Below are 19,296 nucleotides of genomic sequence, written 5' to 3'. Positions count from 1 at the left end.
TCTGGAGAGCAGGGAGCCAAGCAAGTAGGGACATTCAAGCACAGAGTGAAACTAGGAGGCTGGACAAACAATCAGTGAAAATTAAGCTTAACAATTAACTCCTAGGGTTTACCTAGAGGTAAGAGGCTTTAAAGTTCGGAAAAGAATAGGGATTCATTTTTTTTATCTTTTAAATATTTCATTGTTGACGCTATTACAGTTGTCCCAATTTTTTCACCCTTTGGCACCCTCCTGATTGAAAGTAGGGATTCTTATTGATTATGTGGAACAGTCAGCAAAGACTCCAGAAGCATCATACCTTACTGTATGGCTAAATTATATCCAGAGTAAAGGCTACTGTAGAAACCTACCCTGATCAAGTTTAAAAATAAGCCTCAAAATATAAGTTAATACTGTCTGACAGAGCAAAGCTCCTTCTGTGGAAGAAAGACAACAAAGTCTAACGTTCAACAAGATAAAAATCACAATGTCCAATCGAGAATTGCCAGCCATGTGATCCATAACCAGTATAAAAATTACTTAATAAAAAGAATAATTAGAATAATGGAATGAACAGACAATTAAAAGTTATTATAAACACACAGAATATGTTCAAAGATTTAAAAGAAAATGCAAATCTGATGAGAGCCAAAATGGAACATATTTAAAAAACAAAAACAACTTCTAGAGAAGAAAAATACAATAAAATTAAAAATTCACCGGATGGGAAAACAGCAGTTCAGAGACCAAAGAACCAAATAAGTGAACCGGTAGCCATTGCAAAAGAGATTATTCAAACTGAAACACAGAGAGAAAAATAAAGAAAAGCAAAAAAACACTGAAAGAAAAGAGAGCCTCAGGCACGCATCAAGCAATCTAACTTGTGTATATACAGAGTGCCAGAAAGAGAAAAGAGTAAGGATAAAAGAGTCTTTTATCCTTCACTGAAGGGTAAAAGAAAGAATATTGAAGGAAATATTCAAATTTGATGAAGCTATGACCAGATTCAGGACGTTCAATGAATCCCCAAACAAGATAAACACAACCTACACTAACAAGGGCACATCATAATCAAACGGTTATGAAAACCTGTAAAAGCAAAAACCTTCAAGATGGCCAGAGGAGGTAGAAAAAAAACCTGCCTGCCTTCCCCAAAATGCATACAAGTCATCAAAACTACACTGTACAAATCACTTATGACCCCTGTCTTCAGATAGGGCATACTGAGATGGTAGAGCTAATATATATAAGCATAAACAGCAGACTTTACCCTCTCAGGGGAACAAATTTAGTTCTACATGAGACCCAAAAGTGGCCACGTAACTGTAGTGAAAGTGAGGACACCTGACTGCTATTTCTAGAATACATCTACCACGGGCAGACCATTCTTTAATAAACAGCTTAACTGACCTGTCCTTTAAACCTAATGTATAATAGTCAATTAAAATAAAAACAGATGTAACAACTTCAAAAAAGACCTTAATAAACTCCCTACTATTTCTCCTTATAAAATGACTCAAGAGGCTTAAATTGAATTACTGCTGATACTTAATTTAAAAGGTAATTTTTTAAAATACTAACAATCATTTGAAATGTTATGTTAAGGGTCATTTGCTATAAATATTAACTAAATGCAACAGAGCCAATCACAACCATTATTCAGTATTACTATGTTGGTATTCTAATGAAATATAAAGGGGCACTTAGAGTTGGAATAATTCTTGCATTTTTTTTCTAAATTGCTGAAATAAGTATGTATTCGGTAGTTGTACACATAACACCTTAAGTGTTGAAAGTTAAAAAATTAGCTAAAATAATAAAAAGACTTATGAATGAACAAACAGGCAAACAAGTAATTTAACTCAGTGATTTCAGGTTTTTATTCACAAAGAATTAAAACTTGTAGGTGATATTCTACATGTACAAATAATTATCTATTGAACACACCTCAACTGTAATATTCAGTACACTTCAACTACTACCATAATCGTAACCTTCTAAGGTTCCAAATTTCAATGAAACTAGGAAACTCGAATCTCTTACCTAATATCTTCTGACAGGAAAGAACAGTCACTAGGTTCATAGCTGTATATGATTGAGCCAGTGAATTCCAAGAATGGAAGGCCATCTTCAAAAACATTCTTCTGAACAGACACCTTGAGTTAAATAAAATTCCCAAATGGAGCAAATAAAGTTCACATTAATAGTAAATGTTCACTGAAATAACAAATCTCACTGAAGCATTCACATTGTAGTTCTAAGTTTTACAAACTAATGCCTTATAGACCAATGAAGTCATAAGGACAATGTAACAAAGTCAGAGCCATCCACTGTAAAGTCGTTTTTCTAAGAAGTTTATTTCCAAACTTCTAATGCTATTTTCATAACACCTATTTCACTGATTTTTTTTCCTGTAATTATATTAGTATTGTAGATGTTATAATGTTGCCATAAAATGCTGAAGACTGGTTGGTGAATCTTAAATATATGAGGACCTAAACTTGCTCAACCATAAAAATTCAGCCAAGTAAATACTGTTTAAATTATCCAAATTGCAACAAACTAGTAAGGTCAACCATGGAAACTGGATTTAAAAAGGAAAGTACAGAATAAGAGAACCTCATTCTGTAACCCAGTCAAGATGTGATCCCACGCGCCCTTTCAACGATTAGACTGGTACACTCACACACTAGCTACTCTAACCGAAATAATAACCTGAAGTTTGAAAGTAAGGACTGACTCATTTTACAGTCAAATTTACATAAAATTTCCCCTCTGAAGGAACCATTGATAAACTACATACCTTCCTTTCTTCTATAGCACATCTCTTATTCTGCATAGACATCCATTCAGTAAGTTTCCGATGCTGTAGAGTTTCCAATTTTTCTTCATTCATCTTTAAAGGGATCTGTTGCAAAATCTAAAAATAATTACTCTGTAACTAAATAAAGTACAATCTTTGAAGAAAACTCAGACATAAGCCTGTCAATATTATTAAAAAAACAAACATATTTATGTAAAGCCAGTTACAGCATCTAAGCCCAAATATAGGATATAAGAGCTAGAATTGGGGGGGGGGGGAACCAGACATAATATGCTAGATCTAACAACTACACATTTAGCATTTCTTCTTTTTAAAAGAAGTGAACCAGGTTAACTGAGTTCTAAAGCTCTAGTAGTTTCAAAATCCTATTCCTGTATGATTCTGGCCCATCCAGAGAATAATCTTGATCTCATTAACAGTGAGAATCCTTGGGTGTATAAATTGCTATATTGGTTGTCCTAAGATCTAAGTAAACTCAGCAAACTGTTAGATTTGTTCACAAGTCTACTTGAAAAGCAATTTTGTGACAGATAAAAGCTTTTCTATATTAGGGATTTTTTTTAATGCTCTTGGCCTAGCAAATGAATAATTTTCCCCAACAATAAGCATTTCCTAGAAGATATTTTTAAAAAATCTGTTAGTAGCCTTGAGGGCTCTCCTTACTGTAAACTGAACTTCAAGAATGATTATAGATTGAGCACGAGCCTGCGAACCAGAGGATCGCGGTTCAATTCCCAGTCAGGGCACATTCCTGGGTTGCAGGCTGGTTCCCTGCAGGCCAACTCCCAGCAGGGGATGCATGAAAGGCAACCATACATTGATGTTTCTCTCCCTCTCTCCTTCCCCTCTAAAGATAAATAAATTAATTAATTAGAAATCTAAAAAAAAAAAAGAATGATTATAGGAAATAAAGAACAGGAGAACCATGACATACCCTTTCTGCTAAAGGTGAAATAGATCCATCATGTAACTTATATATACTAAATTGAAGTAGCCTTAGTTCTTAATAAAATTCTGCAAACCCTTAACTTAGTTTCGATTATTTCAAATTTCCATTAGAGCAGCAGCAATTCTGAATATACACCTGTTGATTCTTATGAAACATAACGTTAATATATAATAACAGAAATAAGTATTTATGATTTAGGGAAAACCTGTCATCCCTACTGATATTTAGCAATATCTGAACAAGTTAAATAACATCTAACAATTATTCAAGCATAAACCCCCCAAAGAGAGAATATTAATTATCTACGGAAGAAAGATTTTAAAGATTACTTTAGCAAAATTTTCCATATAAAACATGTTGGGAACCACCCTGCCTGGTTTCAGAAACTGTAACCCCTGGTAATTAAGGCTGAGTAAAAAGATCTTGAGACCATAAGCTACTTAGGAGACAAAGCTTATCTTCCTTGCAGGGACACTGCCTCACCCTGCTTGACCCTGGGTGGACAACTGGTTAGCCAATGATGGGTAAGATTCCTCAAAGGAGAAACAACACAAGACAGGCATGGTCATGAAGGGGCCCTCAGGGAAGGACTTGAGGGGCTATAGAAAAAGGGGGTGATGGACCCTCGCCCCTCAGCTTTGACATAGCCTGAGTCCTCATTCTGTCTGCAAGAAGTCTCCTGGTCTCTTAGCTGCCTTACTTCCCCTGCCTGACTTAAGCCTGCAACAATGACAGAGGGCAGTGCAGCCTTGTGCTGGAAGGGCGGGCTCCCCAGGTGATCAGGCCTAAGAAAGAATGCATAAAATCCTGAGTAACCTGCTTTGCTAAGAATGCTCTAGGTTTCTGATAAGGGTCCGAGCAGGAAATGAGTTTGTTTTCCAAACTTTTGTAGCCCTTTAGCTAACAGACCCTGACTCAGAATAAGCCCTAGTAGTTCTTTGTATGCTATTTATTATTTGATCCTTACTGCCTGACAATGATTAATGAGCTCTACCTGTGTTCCTACGCAAAATGAACCCAATAAAAGCCCATTCAGGAAAAGGCTCCAGGTACTTCTCCTTTGAGAGTTCAGCCACCTCTCCTCCCCAAACAAATCATGTCTTTATAGACTTACTCTCATCTGTGGCAGCTGGGGGGACCCTGCAGGTGGAGACCCCCCCCCCAAGAACAAACTCCACTACCCTTCTGTATTCCGAGGTAAAGGGTTAAGAGCAGGGGGTTAAGAAAGGGCTAATATCTCATTCTCCCTGCTGGGGAGGAGGAAGAAAAGACTTCACCCAGGATCCTAGTAACATTCTAATCACCTCAAACCAGATGATCACCTTGTAAACCTATCAGTGTTGCATCAACAGCAAACTATGAAAGAGTGCCTACCTAGACAGTCAAGGAAGCTGTGTAATTAAGAAAATAAACAGGAGATCCCAAAACAAAACAACTGCCTTTGTGCATTTTTTTTGCACACTTTGCCCCAAACTACTGTTATTCCAAAACCATAACATGTCCTAATGCAAAACATAAGGGTATTTTTGGAATTTATGTCTAACCGTTTGGAGTTTCTCCATGAAAAAGGAATATTTCACCTGTATTTGGTGCTTTGCCTATATTCTTTGAATCATTAGCAAAGTTTGGCAGTGGGTAAGATCTTTGATTCACTGAATCAGAACTGACAGCTCAGGTGTTGGGTGTTACCCCATGCAGTACAGGTAACAAAATAAAATATGTAAAATATGTATGCTTTAATCACCATAAAGCATTTTACAAATGTTAGTGGTTATTAATAAGTTTATATTTGCCACAAAGGAAAACCTTTGACAGGAGAATCAAAAGTTGGTCCCAAAGTGAGTTTGTGTTCGTGTGTGTGTGTGTGTGTGTGTGTGTGTGTATGGTATCTGTCCTTAATCTTACAATATCTTTTACAAAGCCAGAAAACTAGTCGTGGCTAAACACAGAGCAGATCATTTGCAAAACTGCCAGAAAATTGAGGTTTCTGCAAATAATACACATCTATATAAAAACAAACTATAAAATTTTAGAATTCTGTAATTCATTCACATTGACAAAACAAAAATAAACTTCTATGACTTTTCCCTGCAACCACTTGCAACACTAAAATCATTTTCATTTAAAATGTCTAATTGTTAAATCTAAATACTCTCTTTTACACATAAATTTCTGTCTAGATGCTTCTAGGCAAAGCATTGAAAGTAAACTTATTTACAAACTTAACATCTCTGTCAAATTTACTTAGATCTTGGGACAGAAGAAAAGCATAAAGAGTATTAAAGTTGTAGAATAATTTACAATAGGGAAATTCTTCAACATTGATGAGGATTTTAATCATTGGTTAGCTAAAGGTTATACTCTTGAAGGGATCAAGCCATTGAATAATATAGAATGTTTACATATATGGCCATTTCATCACTGAGTACAAACTTTGACACATCTTTTTCTAGAATCAATCCTTACCATCCCATAATGCTTCATGCTGTGCCATTCAAGGATCTTAAATTCCTCTGAAATAAATAGCGTATTTTGATTTGCTTTGGACTTTCCTGGCATCCTCTTGCCTATCCGTCTAACACTACCTGCCACTTTTCAAACTTTATCACTTTTTTAAAGACTGCCATCTTTGAACAACATACAGCTTGAATTTCTGTTATTTTTCTGTTTTGTTGTGAATAGCCCAATTTGAACACATCTGTCTTTCAATGGAGAAATTCATCTCATTCACAGTTACTGTATGAACTTGAGTTTTCCTTTTCATCTGACTTTGATGAGTATTTATCTTACTTTCTTCAGTGTCCTCTTTATTCTTTTTCCATTTTTTCTGACTGGATGAAATCATCATTTGTACTCTTTTTTCCCATCGTCAATGTTAAAACTTCACTTTTTCCATCCTATTGTTACTATACTATCTCAAGTGACACCGAGGGAAGGACTCCGTTCCCAGACTTTTCTTAACATCAAGAAAATGTCCCCTTGTTATGGATTGAAGTACGTTTATCCCTCCCCCCAAGACAGTATTTTGGCATTCTAACCCACACTACCTGAGAATGTGACTTAATCTGGAGACAGAGCCTTGTACCACAGAGGTAATCAAATTCCCATGACGTCATGAGAGTGCTTCCTAATCCAAAGCGAGTGGTGTCCGTATTAAAAGGGGAAAGTTGCATAGAGGGAAGATGATGTGAAAAGACAAAGGGAGAGACAGCCATCTACAAGCCACAGAGAGAAGGCCTGAAACAGACTCTTCCCTCAGGGCCCTCAGAAAGAACCAACGTGGCCAACTCCAAAACTGTGAGACAAGAAATTTCCGTTAAGTCACCCAGCTGTTGGTACTTAATTATAGCAGCTGCAGCAACCTAACACACCCCTATCACTAACCTAGCTACCAACGGCCATATCTATGCCTTTATTTCCTTCTACTGCATTTACCCACGTGCTAGTGAATTTCTTCCCACGTGAATTTCTTCTCCAGGTCTCTGTTTTTTCCTTCCTAACTACCACCTCTTTAATTTTGTCTTGTATGTTAAAATACTTCTTCCACTTATTGGCAGGATGTTAATTTCACTCTCAAAAATGATACTCCTCTTTCAGTTTGTCATGAGAACTTTTACACTGTTAAGATCTTATTAGTTCTACAAAGTTTCTTTGTCCTCTAGTTGAGTATCCTAAAATGTTATTTATTTCATTTGCAAAAACTATAATCTAAATATTTCAAAGCTGTTTCAATACAAGTTTCCTATTCTATATACTCTAGTGCTGTTTCCACTGACGCTGGCTCCCTTACACAGGCTATTATTTCACTTGGCCCGTGGAACTGTCTACTACCAGCAGTCATCAGCTCTTAGAATCCCCCAGGAGGTGGCAAACAGGGGGTCAAGAGACCCTAAGTTTTCTACGGAAGCCTTAGGATGCTAATTCTCTGTTCACAGGTCTCCAAAGTCAGCATCTCAAGGTCTGGCCCACCACTGGCCCCACTGGTAGACCTCCTGTGGAAACCCCGACAGGAAAGATCAAGGAACCTTCCAAGGACATATCAGTTGTTCAGTTCATTCAACAAACACCTAGTTTTCAGCCACATTTGTCCTACCATAGTAATTCTATTGAGGATTTTATTTAGGGAATTATGTTCTAACCCCCTTCTTATCCGCTAATTTTCCTTTTCCACCATTTTCTCTTCTTCTATAAATACATGTTCTATTGAATCCACTGATAATATTTATAGGGACTCTAAATTCTTTTTCCGTTTATAAACTATTTTTTTATCAAGGGTCAACTATTCCACTTAGTGAGCTTGATATCTGTCAATTTTTTTTGAATACATGATTCTCAATTGCCCACTTAGTTTATAAATGAAGGTCTACACCAGAAACTGACAACATGGCACATTCAGAAAATGAACATATTTTTATGACACATTGGGAATGGCAACTGGAAATGTAAATAAAAGTTTTGTAAAACTTTTATTGTACCTTCTTTATAAAATGAAAAATTTCAAACTCTTTAAGTAAAAAACTTGCAATTGTTTAGATGAACATCATATTTGTATATTAGGTTTTATGCTTTAAAATGCTACACACGCCCTGTCCAGTTTGCTTCGGTTGGTTGGAGCACTGTCCCATAGACCAAAGGTCATGGGTTCAGTTCCCGGTCAGGGCACATACCCAGGTTGCAGGTTTGGTCCCCAGTTGGGGCACAGGTGAGGGGGGACAGCGGATCGATGTTTCTCTCACATTAATTCTCTCTCTCCTCTCTCTCTCTAAAAGCAATGAAAAAATGTTCTCAGGTGAGGATTTTTTTTTTTTAAAAGCTGCATACAACTCCTAAGGCCTTTTAACATCCTTTTAACATTCTATATAGCAACCGTCGCAAAGAAGCTTTGCTAATGCACAGTGGTAGCAAACAGCAGAGGAGGAAGCAGCATTGTTCCGTACACTGAAAATTCCTTCTTCCCACCATTCGGTCTCTTTAAATTGTATTTCAGGAATCTCTACACCCAATAGTTCCTCCCTTTCTTCTCCTCAGAAATATGTTAACTCCTTCTGATGGTGTAAAGCTTTGAACATAAATGAATTTTTATATCAAGTATTTCAATATAATGCCAAAGCTGTCTTAGACACACAGATTTTACTAGTACTAACTCTTCTTTAGAACTCAAATAACACCAATTAAACATCATTTCTAAAACTATCTTAACTTCGCTCTTCCAAAGCTGAGTTTTTACTCTGAACCAATAAACTTCATCATTTTTGAAGCCAATGACTATACTTCAACAAATCTTCAAAATAAGAATCATTCACATAAAATAAGAATCATTTGCATAAAATAATTCAAAATTTTCCTTTTAGTTTAAAAATCTTCCTTTGGACTGTTGACACATTTTAGTAATTAAACAGTTAATCACATTTATTCACCTACAGCTGACAAGAAGGAACTGTAGCAAAATAGATTTCATTAGGTTCACCATTTTTATGACATCATGAAATGTGGAATTCAGAACTATAGGCTAATTTTAATATTACAAGAGCTTCTCTGTGAATGTTATATTTTAATACTGAACTTAAAATAAGGCCTTTATAGTTCCTGTTAATGCCAATTCCAAATTCCCACTGTTCCATAATATCTTGTACATCCCCAAATATTTTGTCTGACGCCCCTACACTTCCTTTGAATCAGGCTGAAAAGTGAAGAATTATGGAAACACCAAATCCAATTCTGAGGTAATCCTTTATTGCCTATTTATTTATTAAATATTTACTAATATGTTGAACTCATGGCTCAGGTGGCATTAATCAGCATATTACACATTATAGTGAGAAAGTAAATACATATAAAAATTAAATCTATTTGAATAAAAAGTCTTAAAATACTATGTTTTTTAATTCCTTAGGAATAGTATATTGTCAATTTTTAGTTTGAATTCTTATGAACAATTTTCTAAATTCTATACAAAAAATGTTTGTATAGATATTTACAAAATAGAAAACAAAAACTAAATGTACTGATATACTTATTTTCACTTACTTTAATATTAAAATTTTTAAGTAAACAAAACTGGGAAATCAATATTTCATATGAATTTTGACAGTTTATAGGCCTATATTTTCTTTACTGAATAAATTATTTTGGAGATTAAACCTTTGTCTGAGGTATCACTGGCAAATATGTTTTCCCATACACTTGGTTCTAATTAAATCATATATGTTCAATTACTAATTATATAGATCTTTAAATTCTATATCAAACATATAATGAATCCTATCAAAATCAGGTTTGATAAATTGTCACATCAAAAGTCTGTAACAGGAAGACTTATGGCCAAGATGGAGGCATAGGTAGACACACTGTGCCTCCTCGCACAACCAAAAGGACAACAACAATTTAAAAACAAAAAACAACCAGAACCTACAGGAAATCGAACTGTAAGGAAGTCCCACAACCAAGGAGTTAAAGAAGACACACTCGTCCAGACTGACAGGAGGGGCGGAGACTGGCAGCCAGGTGGAGAGGACTAGGGCAAGGCTGTGGCTGGAGGACCGGGCTGGGCAAGGCTACAGCTGGTCTCCAGGCTAGATGACAGCTGGTGGAGTGGGCTGTCCCACATTCGTGTGCAGATAAACCGGGAGTAACAGCTGGGGAGTGAGACAGACCTCGCCACTCAGGGCCCCAGCGAGGGGAAGTAAAGCCTCAATCCTCTGACTGAAAACACCGGTGGGCGTTGAGGTGGCAGCAGGAGAAGCTCCCAGCCTCACAGGAGAGTTCATTGGAGAGACCCACAAGGTCTGACTAGAACTTACACAAGCCCACCCACTGGGAAATCTGCGCCAGAAGGGCCCAATTTGATTGTGAGTAGCAAAGGAAGTGACTGAAAACCTGCAGAAAGCAAAGCAAGTGCCATTGTTCCGACTCAACTTGTACCCCTCCCCCACATACAGCATCACAACCCACAGCATCAGCTAAAGCTCCGCCCCTCACTACATAATAGGTGTACTGAGAAATGGCCCAAAAGAAAGAACAGATCAAGCTCCAGAAAAAATACAACTAAGCAACAAAGAAATAGCCAACCTACCAGATGCATAGTTCAAAACACTGGTAATCACAATGTTCACAGAACTGGTTGAATTTGGTTGCAAATTAGATGAAAAAATGAAGGCTATGCTAAGTGAAATAAAGGAAAATGTACAGGGAACCAACAGTGATGGGAAGGAAACTAGGACTCAACTCAACAGTCTGGAGCAGAAGGAAGAAAGAAACATTCAACCAGAACAGAATGAATAAACAAGAATTCAAAAAAAAATGAGGAGAGGCTTATGAACATCCAGGACATCTTGAAACATTTCAACATCTGAATCATAGGGTTACCAGAAGGAGAAGAGGAAGAGCAAGAAACTGAATACTTATTTGAAACAATAATGAAGGAGAACTTCCCCAATCTGGCAAAGGAAATAGACTTCCAGGAAGTCCAGGAAGCTCAGAGAGTCCCAAAGAAATTGGACCCAAGGAGGAACACACCAAGGCACATATAATCATCCAAGATGAAAGATAAAGAGAGAATCCTAGCCCTGGCTGGTGTAGCTCAGTGGATTGAGTGTGGGCCTGCGAACAACACGATCGCGGTTCGATTCCCAGCTAGGGCACATACCTAGGTTGTGGGTTTGATCCCTGGTCAGGGCTCATACAGGAGGCAGCCCATCGATGTTTCTCTCTCACATCATGTTTTTCTCTCTTTCTCTCTCTCTCTGTAAAAATCAATAAACATATCCTCGGGTGAGGACTTTTTTTCAAAAAGCCCAGATCAAAGAACTAAAAATCACATAACAAGCAAAAAACAACAAAATTAATTGTTTTTCAATTAATTAATTGAACAACAATAATTAATCATTAATAAAGAACACCAAATAGCATATAATAATAATTAGCTAATAATTATGTTCTATACTAGCAGTAAAATTATGAAAATTTAGACAAATAAAATTAAGAGAACTTATTTACACAAACACATAACTTTCCTGATAACTAATAACATACACATGCACAATTAAAGTGATAATTGGATAGGAAATCATTTTTATAGGAAAGTCATGAGAAGTACTACGTGATATGGCCACAACTCAACTCTGTGAGCATGTTTACTGCACACAGCCATACGTGTTTTGGGATTCAAGTAGTCTACAAAGGATCTACATTAAAAATGTTCAGATATAATTTCACCTAGTATAAATCTTTGAATGTTTGTTTCATAAAATGATTTTAGTGTGTTTCAATTAAAAAAAACATGCAACCATCAAAATCTTGCATTACCTATGCCCCCTATCACTATACTGCAGCACAAATAGGAAGCCACTAACTTCGCTCCAGCTAACTCTTGCCAACAGAATGGGCTCAGTGTTGCGAAACCTTCCAATTTTTCTAAAGAAGACAAAGACCAGGACGTTACTATGCTATCTTCCATTTGATATCAATTTCTGAGACCCCTCCGAAAGCCACATTTGGCCTCTAGGCCTCTCAATTTATAACCTCTGCTGTACACAAATCAATACTAGCAGCTGGGTATCCCTAAAAAAGTTTTAAAGTGATACTTCTATACAGATCATTCTTTGAGTTAAGAACTTGGGTACATTTTCTACACCTTACAGAATGAGTGATGGCCAAAGAGAACATGCTAACAAAGGGAGTTTATTTCAAGAGGCACCTACTTAAGCAGAACAGAAAGTGAGTTATCTTAAGAATGGAACACATCTCCTTTCCCCACCCCCAGGGTGACTCAGCAGATGCTGGGACTCTACTGTGTGGCTCATACTGGCCCGGGGCATTACTCCACTCTCTGGCAAATTATTTGCTTTTCCCAACAAATTATTTTCCCACGTTACAGAACTGTGATTGAAAAGTATTAACCCTAGCCCTGGCTGGTGTAGCTCAGTGGATTGAGAGCAGGTCTGCGAACCAGAGGATCACAGTTCGATTCCCAGTCAGGGCACATGCCTGGGTTGCAGGCCAGTTCCCTGCAGGCCAACTCCCAGCAGGGGATGCACGAAAGGCAACCATACATTGATGTTTCTCTCCCTCTCCTTCCCCTCTAAAGATAAATAAATAAATAAAATCTTTTTTTAAAAAAAAGTATTAACCCAGACCTGGCTGGGTAGTTCAGTTGGTTGCAGCACCATCCCATACACCAAAAAGGTTGTAGGTTCTACCCCCAGTCAGAGCACAAACCTAAATTACTGGTTCAATCCCTGGTCAAGGTGTGCACGGGAGGCAACCAACCGGTGTTTTTCTCTCACATAGATGTTTTTCTCTCTTTTTCTGTCTCTGAAGTCAATGAACATACCCTCAGTTGAGGATTAAAAAAAAACGTAGGAAGNATAAAATCTTTTTTTAAAAAAAAGGATTAACCCAGACCTGGCTGGGTAGTTCAGTTGGTTGCAGCATCATCCCATACACCAAAAAGGTTGTAGGTTCTACCCCCAGTCAGAGCACAAACCTAAATTACTGGTTCAATCCCTGGTCAAGGTGTGCACGGGAGGCAACCAACCGGTGTTTTTCTCTCACATAGATGTTTTTCTCTCTTTTTCTGTCTCTGAAGTCAATGAACATACCCTCAGTTGAGGATTAAAAAAAAACGTAGGAAGCCAGAGTAGAGCACTAGACCAGTTTTTCTACTACGTCAACTATCATTATCAACCATGTAGTTTATGGTCCAATTGGCTAAACTGGTTTGACAGACTGGTCTGATGGTCTACTACAAAAATGAGTGTGTCCAATCAGAGCCAAGGTTAAGTGGAAGGTGAGCCATCTTCCTCATGAAGGAAGGCCAAGGAAGTATTTTCATGCAATATGAAGATCTCTCAAAATACTTCTCTAGTTTTTAAACAATTTTCCCCACAGTCTCATTTTTAAGAATTTTACTAAAATAACCAACATTCCTCAGAAAGATTTATATGCAAGGATTATAATCCATGTTACATATTATGTCTAAAATATACATTGTATAATATTTAAATATAAAATATACATTAAATATAACAGCATATATTTAAAATGTAATATATAATACAAGTTCTGTATGGAAAAAGTCCAGTCATTGTTAATATAACGAGAACCATTTGCGCAACATGAGTGTAACCTGGCAGCCAAGGAGAGTGAGCTGTCGTCTCCTTGACGACAACTGTGTCTACCACAGTGAAGTCATCAATGAGTTCTATATTAAACAATGACGACTCCACTGTGGTAGACACAGCTGAGTGAGCATGTGTACTGTGTGGCCATTGCACTGAAAATGACTGAGTGAGTAGAGCAACGAATCTGTAATAAATTTTGCATTAAGCTTAACATTCCTCCACATAAACTATTCAGATGATTCAGAAGGCCACAGCTATGGCCAACCAGTGACTGGCAGCTTCATCAGGACAGCACTCCTGCTCATGCATCACGTCTTGCTCAGAGTTTTGCGGTGAAATATCAAATCACCCAGGTGACTCAGTCCCGCTACAGCCCAGATTTGGTGCCCTGCAACTTCTGGCTTTTCCCAAAATTGTAATCACCTGGGAAAGGGAAGTGATTTTTAGACTATTGATGAGATTCAGGAAAATATGATGGGGCAGCTGATGGCGACTGGGAGAACTGTGTGAGGTCTCAAGGTGCCTACTTTGAAGGGGACTGAGGTGTCATTGTCCTATGCACAGTTTCTTGTATTTTGTATCTTCTTCAATAAATGTTTCCATTTTTCATGTTACCATATTTTGCCATGTGTAACGCACTCCTGTGTATAATATGCACCCACCTTTTTGGCCCAAACTTTGAGGAAAAAAGTCTCCTTTAATTTAATAATTAAAATTTTTATTTATTTATAATTAGAAAAAAAGCCAATTATTGTATTCCAGGTATTACTTTGCATACAAATATCATTATTGCTTTCTAGAGCTATACTTTTAATGCAAAAACATAAATAAAAGAATTAAAAACATTTATATAGATACAGAATTAGGACTACCCATGTATAATGCACATCCTTATTTTTCCCTCAAAAATTTTGGACAAAAAAGTGCACATTATACATAGCAAAGTACAGTACATGGCTGGACACTTTCTGGATAGATCTCATACTCATAATAAAAGGACTTGAAAACAGACTATACGTCCAACATGAAAAAATGGTTAAATAAGAAATTATCCCATTAAACAGAATACTATGCAGTTATTAAAAACATATTCTTATAATTTAAGATGTGAAAAAAGCAAGTTATTGTAATTTATACAATAAATATGTATATTTCTGTATATGTGTATGCACATACATAATATATAATTACATAGATATATATTACATATTATATATATATTTTTAAAGTTCTAGAGAAATACATACAAAATATTGTTATCCCACAATTGCAGATGGTTTTTAGTTATTTTTCACATCATTTTTATTGTATTTCTTCCATTATTAATTTTCTTCTTTATAGTTTTCTATATGTTCCAAATTTTCTAGAAAAAAATGTGTTACGGTCTTGGCCATGTGGCTCAGCTGGAGCATTGTCCCGTACGCCAAAAGGCTGTGGGTTTGATTCCTAGTCGGAGCATACATGTCGGTTGCAGGTTCAATCCCTGGTCAGGACACATATGGGAGGCAGCCCATCAATGTTTCTCTTATACCAGTGTTTCTCACTCTCCCCCCTTTCTCTCTCTCTCTCAAATCAATAGACAGGGACTTCTGGTCAACAGACAGCATAGGCAAACATGGCTCAACTCTACATACAACCACATCAAAATTACAACTAAAATATAGAACCACCATCTCTCATAACCTTCAGATACAGAGTTGAATGAAAGTCTGACAACTACTGAATTAAAGAAACCACATCCATCCAGACTGGCAGTAGGGACACAGACAAGGAACAGGCTAGTTCCTCACCCATCTATGGTGGATAAAAATTCAAGACAGAAATCTTGTGAGTGAGGAGTCCCAGCCTACACAAGTCTCCTGGCCCAGGGTTCCAGTGCCAGGAAGATAAATCCCCAGAACTTCTTGCTGCTAAAACCAGCAGGGATTGAATATATGGAAGAAACTGCTGGAGCCCCAAGGAGTTTCTATTTAAAAAACCCACACACAGACTCACCTACTCAGACTCACTCCCTCTGAGCTCCAGCACCAGGGTGGTAGCAGCTTAAAACACACCAGTGGTATACAGGGAAAAACTGAAGTGGCTGGCATCAAGGCAAGCAGAGGCCACTGTCTCTTTTCTAAGCACCTCCCCTCAGAGAGCCTGCAAGCTGCTGCCATATTTGAGACTCCATAGACCTGGCTAATACTGTTTGACCTCCTCTTGGCAATCCCCAGAGTCTCTGCACCACCCAACTTACGGCCCCACCCAAGCTGCTTTTCCATATGAAGAATGGTCTTGCCTCATGCTGCACAACTTCATAAATCCTCTCCAAAAAGCAAAAGCAAGCCTCAGTGAACCCCAGGCCCAGCAATAGTAGCAGCCAGCCTAGATTCACAGCTTGGCTTCGCTGGGAATTGCCAACCCCAGCACAAGTAGCAGCCATCTCAGATTGCTTTATAGCTCAGGCAGGGTGGCCCCAGGCAAAACATAGGTGGGGGCCAAACTTGGCCTACATCACCCAGGAAACCCCAGGGCCAGCACACCCAGTGGACAGCTACAGACCACATCCAGGCACCACCACCCTGCCCCTGCACAGCTATCCTTCACGGAGAATAAAGGTTGGAGGTAAGTGGTCACAGCCAATCTTGCAGCTGACTGGTCTGGGTAGACCCTTCCCATTTATCTGCCAACAGCAATGAAGGATCAACCACAAGAGGAGGGTGTTCTCAGCCCACAGGAAGTGTGCACCTTGAGAACACAGCTTGGCTGATAGGATAGGCACTGCCACTGGACCCTACAGGCCACCTACTACATTAGGCCACATTACCAAGACACAGAGTCAAAGCAACTCTACCTAATATATTGAAACAAACACAGGGAAGTTGCCAAAATGAGGAGACAAAGAAACATGGCCCAAATAAAAGAACAGATCAAAACTCCCAAAAAAGAGTTAAGTGAAACAGAGATGAGCAATCCACCAGATGCAAAATTCAAAACACTGTTTATAAGGATGGACGCTCAAGGAACTTAGTGAAGTCCTCAACACCATAAAAAAGACCCAGTCAAAAACAAAGGACACACTAATTGAAATAAATAACAACTTACAGGGAAACTATGTTAGAGTGGAGGAAGCTGAGAATCAACTCAATGATTTGGAATTTAAGAAACAAAAAAACCACCAATTAGAACAACAAGAACAAAAAAGAATCCAAAAAAATGAGGATAGTATAAGCAGCCGATGGAACAACTTCAAGAGGTCCAACATTCAGATTACAGGGGTGCCAAAAGAAGAGAAAAAGCAAGAAATTGGAAATCTATTTGAAAAAATAATAAAAGAAAACTTCCCTAATTTGGTGAAGGAAATAGACATGCAAGTCCAGGAAGCACAGACAGTCCCACACAAGATGGACCCAAAGAAGACCACACTAGGACTTAATTAAATGCCAAAGATTAGAGGTAAAGAGAGACTCTCAAAAGGAGCAATAGAAAAGAAGTTAGTTACCTATAAGGGAATTCCCATAAGACTGTCAGTTGATTTCTCAAAAGAAACTACAGGCTAGAAGGGATTGGCAAGAAATATCCAAAGTCAGGAAAAGCAGGGACCAAGATTGCTCTACCCAGCAAAGCTATCATTCAGAATCCATGGGGAGATAAAGAGCTCCGCAGGAAAGAAAAAACTAAAGGAGTTCATCATCACTGAACCATTATTACACGAAAAGTTAAAGGGTCTTGTTTAAAAAAAGAAGATCAAAACTATGAACAATAAACATGGCAAAAAAAAAACCCAAAACACATCTATCAACAACTGAATCTAACAAACTAAGCAAACAAGATCAGAGACAAAATGTTGGACAAGGAGAGTGTTTTGATGGTTGCCACATGGGAGGAAGGTGTATGGGGAAGGGGGGAAGGAGTGAAGAAGTGATGGGATTAAGAAGTACAAATAGGTAGTTACAGAATAGCCATTGGGATGTAAAGCACAGTATAGGAAATGGAGAAGCTGAAGAATTTATACTCATAACCTATGGACATGAACAATGGTGTGCGGATTGCCTAAGGGAATGGGGAGTGCTGGGTGGAGGGGCGCAAAGGAGGGAAATCAGTACAACTGTAATAGCATAATCAATAAAATATCATTTTAAAATAAAATAAAATCAATAACCATATCCTTGAATGAGGATTAAAATAAAAAGAAAATTTGTTTCACAGGAATTGGAGATGGCGAGGGGGAAGTCTGCCAAAAAAAGAGGGAAAGATTTTTCTTCAATGAACAATTAAGGCTACACTTTTTTATACTATAGAACAAGAATCAGCAAACTTTTTCTCTAAAGGGTCAGACAGTGTATATTCTAGGCTTCATGGGCAAATTGTCTCTGTAGCTACTACTCAAGTCTATCACTGTAAAAAAGCCAACAATAATATTTGAACAAATAAGCATGGCTATGTTCCAATAAAGCTTTATTTATAGATAGTGAAGTATAAATTTATAAAAATTTCATGAACTATTATTCTTGTGGTTTTTTTCAGCCACTTAAAAATATAAAAACCATTTAGCCCATGATCAGTATGAAAACAAGCTACTAGTCAAAGGTGACCTACTGGCCAATTCGACAACTGCTATTAGTGAACATCGACAAAATGCTCTAAGTCTGGAAAATGTCCAAAGCAACTGTTATTAACAACTCAACTACTTTTTACTCACCATAATGCAGTCATAAAATATCTACTAAGAATACAAGTCCTTAGTAAAGACTTTTTTTAAAAAACAGTTGCAAAATGATAGCTAAATTAGTGGGCTTACTATAGGGTTAGTAATATTAGTCAATTAAATGTTAAGAGCTTATCTGCCAAAATTATAACATACTTTAAAAGAAATACATCTTGAGTGATTTTATTTAATAGCAGTTAGATAGTAAGAGAAACTGTCTACTAAAGCCACTTACAGTTCCCGTCAATAGAAATCACAGCAGTAAAGTTTCAGTTAGAACAAATTTAGGAAAATTAAAACCAACTGCATTCCCAATTAGCTAAGAAACAATAGATTTTTAATCATCTAGCTCACAGGTGGCACACACAATGCCCGCAGGCTGAACCCGGCCCTGCCTTGTTGCCTTACCTGCCGGGTACCTTGTTGCTATCTGGCAGCAGCGCCGAGTTCTCACTTAACTGTTAAGGAGTGGTTACATTTACACAGTCCTAAAATTACAGTTGCCCTTGGAAGGCTACTGTGAGGTTGATGTGGCCCTCTGTGAAAATGAGTTTGACACCCCTGATCTAGCTTTTAAACCTACTCTACTTCATTCTCAAAGACTGGAAATTCATCTCAAGAGCACATTATTTTTCCACCTAGAATGATGTTATCTTCTAAAGAGTGGACAGATTTAACACCAGTGTCAAGAGAAAACTGGGTTTCAGTGGCTGAGCTCAGAGATTTCTTTGTT

The 19,296-nt window shown here is 37.6% G+C and overlaps 1 protein-coding gene across 9 annotated transcripts in view; it reads right to left on the bottom strand.

Annotated features, from left to right (window-relative positions):
• WRN (WRN RecQ like helicase) overlaps window positions 1-11,436 on the bottom strand; it is a 107,380-nt gene extending 95,944 nt beyond the window's left edge. For 5 of the 9 annotated variants that reach the window (XM_037055323.1, XM_037055328.1, XM_037055326.1 and 2 more), the window contains exons 1-3: window positions 11,398-11,425; window positions 2,783-2,899; window positions 2,023-2,135 (exon numbers count right to left, since the gene is read on the bottom strand). In XM_037055323.1, coding sequence (XP_036911218.1) covers window positions 2,023-2,135; window positions 2,783-2,875 — 206 coding nt within the window. In that variant the 5' untranslated portion in view covers window positions 2,876-2,899; window positions 11,398-11,425. Of the gene's footprint in view, window positions 1-2,022; window positions 2,136-2,782; window positions 2,900-8,419; window positions 8,441-11,397 lie in introns of those variants that run through there. The other 4 variants (XM_037055325.1, XM_037055330.1, XM_037055324.1 and 1 more) reach the window with 4 other exon arrangements.
• Between the last annotated feature and the right edge of the window lie 7,860 nt (window positions 11,437-19,296).

This window comes from Sturnira hondurensis, unplaced genomic scaffold (assembly GCF_014824575.4).
Source record: "Sturnira hondurensis isolate 20B ecotype Veracruz unplaced genomic scaffold, ASM1482457v3 Scaffold0008640, whole genome shotgun sequence".
Lineage (NCBI taxonomy): Eukaryota > Metazoa > Chordata > Mammalia > Chiroptera > Phyllostomidae > Sturnira > Sturnira hondurensis.
This window is presented reverse-complemented; position numbering and strand designations above follow the sequence as displayed.